General features: G+C 53.8%; 1 protein-coding gene across 1 annotated transcript in view; it reads right to left on the bottom strand.

Annotated features, from left to right (window-relative positions):
• The window catches only part of ADAMTS2 (ADAM metallopeptidase with thrombospondin type 1 motif, 2), a 112,382-nt gene that overhangs the window by 41,056 nt on the left and 63,449 nt on the right, over positions 1–7,877 (bottom strand). Inside the window, exons 6-9 of the mRNA XM_008585249.1 lie at positions 3,796–3,901; positions 2,864–3,007; positions 2,328–2,460; positions 851–964 (exon numbers count right to left, since the gene is read on the bottom strand). Of these exons, the coding sequence (XP_008583471.1) occupies positions 851–964; positions 2,328–2,460; positions 2,864–3,007; positions 3,796–3,901 (497 nt within the window). The remainder of the gene's footprint in view (positions 1–850; positions 965–2,327; positions 2,461–2,863; positions 3,008–3,795; positions 3,902–7,877) is intronic.

Genomic DNA, 7,877 nt, shown 5'->3' with positions numbered 1-7,877 from the left:
GCTCCACCAGGGACAAAAATGATGCACCTGGCCCGGTCCCAGGCCAAAGTCCTGCATCAAGGAACCACAGGCCCAGACGATTTGGGGGGCCTCTTGGGACTGACACTGTGGGACATGCAGCAGAGTCCAGTCCCCACTTCAGGGCGCCAGGCCCCGCGCTGGCCAGTGTGGCTCTGGTGGGCTGAGCCCTCCTGGGCTGAGATCCAGGCTTAGTCTCATCTGCATATGCCAGCCCCCTAGCAAGTGAGTGGCTGAGGAGCGGGCGTGTAATTTCATCTGAACCAATGAGAATCATGCCTGGAGTTTGGGCTGGACTGACAAGGAAGGAGAAGCCCTTCTTTCCGCTGAGTCATCAGACGGTGGGAAGTGGGTCTCGGGTAGCCATCAAGTGACCCCCATGGGACAAGTCTGCCCAACAAGGGACAACCACTGAGGCCCTGGGGATGGAGAGGCTAAGCCTCATGTTGGGCCTGGGGACCCAGGTGCCACCAGATCCCAGTGCGGGCCTCAAGCTGAAGTGACCCACAGTCACCCACAGTGTGCAGAGGTGACAGAAGGCTGCCAGAACCTCAGAAGCTGCTCCTCAGAGGAGAGGATTGCTAAGGGGGCTTGAAGCACAGTGAGGAGCTCTGAGTTCGCTCTGGTGTCAGAAGCACAGGGTCGCAGAAGCTCTGGCATGTGAGTGTGGGGAGTAATTAGAGAGGGGGAAGAAGAGGGCAGCAGGGATCCTCTGACAAGACCCCTGGCCCCACCCTGGGGGCACTGCAGGGTCTGTCCCTGGCAATCTGTGCACCTCACGGTTCCTGTCCTCTGCCCTGCTGCTCTCGAAGAGCCCTCGGTCCTGACTCACCTTGCCAGGTGCACACATAGTCCCATCCAGAGGGGGACCCTTCTTGGTCTTGCAGAAGTAGGGATTGTCAGGGTGACTGCACCACAGCTGCTTGCAGGGGTCGAAGGTCCGGAACTGGAAGAAAGCACCAGCAGCTTGCCAGGCCACCTCCCACCATCTGCCCAGGGGTGCCCCTCTGTCCCCCATCCCAGGACCTGTAACTGAGATGCCCCAGTGAGATTGGCCCATGACTGGCTTGTGTGGCTGGTGGGTGCCATGAGCTCTGCACGCTTCTGGGGCTGTGAGGACCATGTGCATACGGGGTGGGTGCTGTAGGGTCCCCGCACACGGCTGGGCCTCCACAGCCTCCAGCCTTTGGTGACTGCACCCCCCATGCAGTCTGGACAGATAGCTGGGAGCCAGTGTGCCTGGCATGAGGGAAGGGTGGGCATCACTCTGGCCCAGGTGGAAGTGGCTGGTGGCTGCAAGGTGCTGTTGCTGCAGAGCCCTGTGGGCACCACTGTCCCCCTGCCATGCCTTCTACCTCCTGAAGCCCTGCTGAAGCCCTCCCCTCTGCTCCCACAGGTCCGCCCTCTTCCAGCCTCAGCCTTTGTCCCCTGGATCTCTTCCCTGGCCCTTCTGCTCCTGTCTTGACTGGCCTTCCTCCAGGACATCCCTGAGGGTTCGGCTGAAACTCAGATTTGGCCATGCTGCTCCCCATTCCAACCTTTCCAGAGCCCCCCATCACCGTGAGACTTGAGTCCACCATGCTCCTCAGGCAGTCGTGGGAGGAGTCTGACCTCCTGCACTGGTACTCAAGTCCACCACTTGCTCGCTGCATGGGCTCAGGCAAGTTAACTAACCCTTCTAGGCCTCAGTTTCCTCATCTGTAAAATGGGACTCCTTTGCTTACTTCCTTCATACAGTAGAGATGAGCTTTAAGTCAGGCATTAACAGACACTAGAGCTCCTGCCGCACTGCCTCGATTCTGATGATCGGGCTTCCTGCTGACAGATGGCTCTGCCCTTGCACCTGCCCTGGGAAACAGCTGAGTGCTCCTCTGCATGCTGTGTTCTCTCCCCCCCCGGGGCGTCCGCACATGTGATTTTTCCTTCTGCAATGCCCTCTCCTCCCACTTAGCCTTCTTCCTCAGGGAAGCCCTCCTGAACTCTACAGGCCATTGCAAGGGCCCTGCCAGACTGGCATAGACCATGCGTCGCTGGCCCCCTGGCCACAGCCCCATCATCTGAGTGCTTCCTGCCCAGGACCACGTCTGGACCCTCCAGGTGGGAACTGGGTGCCTACTGGGTGAGGAGTGGTGGCTGCACAGGGAGATGCTGCTGCTTCTGGAGGGCCGCTCCGCCCTCCCCATGTGGGGGCTCGTCCTCAAACTCCCCCAGGAGCCACCCCAACACCAGGAGGAGCTTGCCAGGCACCAGGATCCAGAGCAGATTCCCATACACAGAGGTGCCGCTGGCTGCTGGGCTCTGACACTCACCGCGGTGCACATCATGTACCCCAGGCCGAAGTCGAAACGACACTGCTCGTTCATGGAGTAGTGCAGCCCCGGGAGCTGGGGCAGCACCGGCCAGTCGTGGGCGAAGGGGTCGTCCCGCAGGCAGTCGTAGGAGCTGTGAGGGCACATGTGGGTGCCATAAGCAGCCTTCAATGGGCCTGGCCATCCAGCCCAGGAGGCAACTGAAGCCCCTTCTGGAACTGCTGTTGAGGGCCTGCCTGCACACCCTGCCTGTACTGCCTCAGTTTCCCTGTTGCATCTCTTTTCCTGGCTTGCATAGATCCCAGGATAGCTGCCTTGCCCAGTTGTCATTCAAGGCTGGGCCCCCAGCAATAGGATCTCCTCCCTGACATCAGTATGCACTTGCAGGGGTGCCCTTTCCCCTCCCCTGCACTTCACACTGGAAGACCCAAGTCTGAGGGCTCAGGCTGGACCCAGGCACACCAGGGACTTGCGCCCTCCCAGAGCAGAGCCCAGGGGCCGAGGGGCCACCCACGAGGTCCCGGAGTGGTACTCACTGCAGGTAGCGGCTCAGCTCCTGCTGGCTGCAGCGGGACCAGTGGAAGCGGTGGAAGGCAGCCTGCACCAGCGGTGCCATGATGCTGCCCAGACGCACCTCGTCGCCGCAGCGGTTGCCCTGCCCGTCATGCTCCATGCCCAGCCTGTGCGGGGAGCAAGGCGGCTGTGCTGGACCCTCACCTGGCCGTGCTGACCTGCCGGCTCCACCCACCCCAATGCGAGGCAGGTGGAGTGGCACCCCTGACCACCCCTGACCTCTCCCCACTGACCTCCCCTGACCTTAGCTGGTGGTCTGCCCTGAGCCAGGTGGTACCAACTCTCCACCTGCTAGATTCTTAAAGCCAGGGGCACTCTGGGGACACAATATCCGGGAGGCAGCCCCCTCGGGTATCCTGTCACCAAGGAGGGGAACTGTCACATGAACATAGGAGAGGCAGAGGCATCTGCAGGCCCCAATCTCCCGGGTACCCTCTGCGCACGCTCAGTCCCCCGCCCCTGCACAGCCCAGCAGCCCTGTGGAATTTCCCATCAACGTTTGTCTGGCCCCAAGATTCAGGGGCTTGCATGGTGCCCAGGGCATGCACAACCAGGCAAAGCCATGGCTTCCCACCCCCACGCCTGTAACCCTGGGCAAGCTTCCCTCAGAGCCTCAGTGACTCATCTGCAAAATGGGGTAAGGAGTTCAGCCTGTTCCTACAAGTGGTGGCTCCTGCCTGGCCCAGAGCCCCTGCTTGGCTCAAGTTCTACCTTCCTTTGATTTGTTCCTTCAGCAGAAAGTGGATCTTAGGCCTGCCCTATACAGCACTGAGAGGACAGGAATCATATCCCAATGATGTTCATACAGTGTGTGTCCCTCTCAGGGCACAGAGAAGTGGGCAGCCAGGGGTAGCCCCGACCTTTCCCAGATGACAAGAACAGCCAGGCCACTTACACATGGCCAGTCTCGTGGGCCACAACAAACGCTGAGGAGAAGCCGTCCTCGTGGTTCAGGGTGCAGCTGCGGACGGGGTGGCACATCCCGGTGACCGGAGCATAGCCTGGGAGGAGACCAAAGGTGGCTCCAGTTCCCAGGCACAGAGCCCTGCCTGAGGCAGCCACAAACCCCACCAAAGCCTGAACCAACTGCCCCCTGGCTGCCCCCTGGATGGGCAGCAAGGTCCCAGCCCGTCATCACCCATGCCCTATGGCCACCCTGTCAGTCAGTGTCCACACTGCAGCTGGGGGCAATTTCCTAATCCAGGCTTCACATGCTAGGACTTGTCTGCCACCTTGGCAGCTTCCTGCCTGCTGTGCTCTTTCATGCCACCCGCCACCTGCCCGCCTGCTGAGTGGCCTTCTGAGCAGCATGATGCTTCCACACCTCTCTGCGGGAGGCACCCTGGCCCCTCCTCTGCCTGCCATCCACCCTCCAAGCCCACCTCATCTACACGGCCTTCCCTCAGCACCCCATGGTTTCTCTGGGTCCTTGAGACCCCATAATGCCACAGAGGGCTGCCACGCTGTTCAGCCTACGTGCTGCACTGCCCTGTGGTATCGCACAGCAGGGGACTGGCTGGTGCGGGCTGAGAGGCCAGAGCAGCTGTAGGAGACGAGGCAGGCCACAGCCAGCGAAACCTGCACTCCAGCCGAGAAGATTCTGAGCCATATTCCTGCCAAAAGGTTTCCCTCCCCCAGGGCTCTGTCGGGAAAAGACGCTGCCCCTCTGTGGGAATTGCTGCACAATTCCACAGGGCAGTGAGGAATGTTGGCTGAGCAACGTGGCAGCCCTCTGTGGCATGACAAGGTCATGACACCACCTGAAACTGAGGAAAACCGGAGGGTGGGACCTGGCCACCTGCCCCCAGTTCTCACTGCAGCAGCGAGGAGGCTTGGACAAGGTAGAGAAGTGCGTGCAGAGATGTGGTGCCCACGGGGCCTCCGCTTACGCACCTGGGCATCTTCCTTGAGGCTCCAAGCCTGGGGCCCCAGCTCTTGAACCCTAACTCAGCCTTATTCCTGTCACACCCCACTGAGAGATTGCAAGGCAATGTGTTCAAAGAGAAAAAAAAAAAGAGAGAAGGGAAGGAGGGCCATTGGAACCCGGGTGCGACCGTTTTTAGACTTGTCTGTAAAGCACCTGGGCATCTTCCTTGAGGCTCCAAGCCTGGGGCCCCAGCTCTTGAACCCTAACTTAGCCTTATTCCTGTCACACCCCACTGAGAGATCGCAAGGCAATGTGTTCAAAGAGAAAAAAAAAAAAGAGAGAGAAGGGAAGGAGGGCCATTGGAACCCGGGTGCGACCGTTTTTAGACTTGTCTGTAAAAATTGGTAATCTAACCCCTTGGGTAAACTGGAAGATCAGTATTTTTTGCTCGGCAGATTTTGGGATAATTGTTCTTGGATCGGTGTGCCAGAGCAGAACTCCGAGATCTCCTCGTCACGTCCTTTGCGTGTGAAGCCTGAACATGAATATGTGCCTTGGTGTGAATTTTTTTCATTCATCCTATTTGGCTTTACCTCAGCCTTTAAGATTTGAAAGAGTATCTTTATTTTTTTTTGTCATTATTTCTTTTCCTCTATTGTATTCTGTTGTTCTCTCTTTCTGGAAATCTTATTAGACAGATATTGCACGTCCTGGATTGAGCCCTCTGTCTCCTGACTTTTCCTTCATTTTTAATCTTTTTGTCTTTCTGCTCCAAATTGGGAGAAGCCCTGGACTTTTTATCTCAGCTTTCGAATGTTACCCATTGTATCTTTAGTTTCATAAAAACGCTCCGTTCTCTCATTCTTCATAGCAACCTTTTCTGGCTTTATGGATATTTGGATGTATTTTCTCAAACATTCTTGGAGTACTGCTTTTTAAGACATGCCTTTTCTAAATTATCTGTTCCCACTGGATTCAGTTTTCAAGCTTCTTTGTTTTGTTTCTCATCTTGGTTTCTCAAACTTTTTTTTTTTTCCTTTTTGTCTTTTTTCGTGACTGGGAACGGGATCGCAACCCTCAGTGTCACGCCCGCACCCCACTCAACCAGTGAGCGGACCGGTCTCTATATGGGATCTGAACCCTCGGCGGGAGCACCGCCGCACTCCCAAGCGCTGCACTCTACCAAGTGTGCCACCGGGCCGGCCCTCTCAAACTTTTCATGTTGTAAATTTTTTTGTTTTTTTTTTTAATGTCTAGTAATCCTTGGCTGTCCTTTCACATTTTTTAATGAAGGATGAATTCACTTAGTATAAAAGCTGTGTCCATTTCCTCTCCCAGGCAACAGTTCTGCTCCCCATTAAGAGTTTTTACCAGGACAGAAGAGCCAAGAGAACACTCCAGTTGCACAGGCCAGGCATGTCAGCTGGACCACATGTGAGCAGGAGCTGGTCCCATCCTCACCAGATGTGGGATTTTCAGCCTTTTTTATTGTAACCATTGTATTAGGCGTGTCTTGGTGTCTCATTCTGCTTTTTTTTTTTTTTCCTTTTTGTCTTTTTTCGTGTCCGGCAACGGACTGCAACCCTCAGTGTCGCGCCCGCACTGGACTGGGACCAGCAACGGGATCGCAACCCTAGGTGCCGCGCCCGCCCCTTGCTCAGCCAGTGAGCGGGAACCGGTCTGCATGTGGGATCCGAACCCTCGGCGGGAGCGCCTCCACGCTCCCAAGTGGCGCACTGTAGCAGTGCACCACTAGGCCGGCCCTCATTCTGCTTTTAATTGCATTTCTCTAATGCCTACTGAGGTTCAGCACGTTTTCACATATTGGTCATTCATATTTTGTTAAGAGACTGATAAAGTTGCTTGCTCGTTTTTCTACTGGAGTGTTTGTCTCCTATTATTATTATTGTTGATTTGTAGGAGCTCTTCATATATTTCAGATTTAAGTCCTGTACTTAACATAATATATATATTATGAATATATCCTCCAAAAGATTAATAGTATCCTTAATGAACAAAAGTTTTTAATGGTAATATGGTACTACCAGTCATTTCCACTGAATTAGTGCTTTTTTAAAGGAAAAAAAATGTGGCCAAGGAGGGAGACTGTGGTGCCACAGAGATGTTTAAGGTTAACTAATCTTCTGGGCCCTGATCTGTCACTTGAGAAGTCTCCCTAGTTATGCAAATCTGGGGCAAGCAGTGAGCAGAGAAGTGGTCAAGAGAGAGGAGCAAGATGCAGAGTGATGCAAGGAATAATTCCTGGAAGAAAGCGGTGCGAGGAATGAGCATATGACTCATAAATATCCTTATTTTTATGAAAAGAATCACTGGAATGATAAAGTAGAAACTAACAAGAATGACTACCAGAGGATGAGGGGAGAGTAAAATGGGTCCACTTCTCTGGATATGTACTTCAATGTGGTCCTTTAAAGTTCCTTTTCTTAAGTGTAATATACATGCATAAAAATGTACAAATCATAATGCTACAACTAGGGAACTGTCGCGAAGTTATCACACCTGTGTAGCTACCACCCCAGTCAAGACATAGAACTACCTCAGCACTGCAGAATGTCCTTCCAGAAGCCTCCTTCTTGCTGTTTCCAAAGGCTGCTCCCTGCCTCCTCCCCACTATCCCAACCTTTAAAAAGATAGATTAGTTGTGCCCACTTTCAAACTTGAAATAAATGGAATCCTAAGTATGTATTCTTCTCTGTCTGGCTTCTTGTCCTCAACATTGGTTTTTTTCTATGTTTTTTTTTTATTGTAACATAGTTGATTGTACATATCTGTGGGGCACAGAGTTGAATATCAATACCTGTGTGCAACAGGTGATGCTCAAGTTAGGATAGTAAGTGTATTTAACATTACACAAGGTAATTCTTTTTCATGGCCCTTTACATTCCTCCCTTACCTCTCCTTCCCCCTCCCCCTTTCCCACCTCTGGTAACCTCAGTTCTGTTCTCTCCTTTTGAAAGTTCAACATATTATTGTGTTTGTTGTATCTTTCTTTTTTTTAAAATGTATTTGTTTATTTTTGAGCTCCCACTTACCTGTGCCTGGCTTATTTCACTTAACATAATTTTCTCTAAGTTCATCCACGTTGCTGC

The sequence above is a fragment of the Galeopterus variegatus genome, unplaced genomic scaffold (assembly GCF_000696425.1).
Source record: "Galeopterus variegatus unplaced genomic scaffold, G_variegatus-3.0.2 Scaffold3506, whole genome shotgun sequence".
Taxonomy (NCBI): Eukaryota; Metazoa; Chordata; class Mammalia; order Dermoptera; family Cynocephalidae; genus Galeopterus; species Galeopterus variegatus.
Note: the sequence above shows the minus strand (reverse complement) of the source record. Positions and strands in the feature narration are given on the sequence as shown.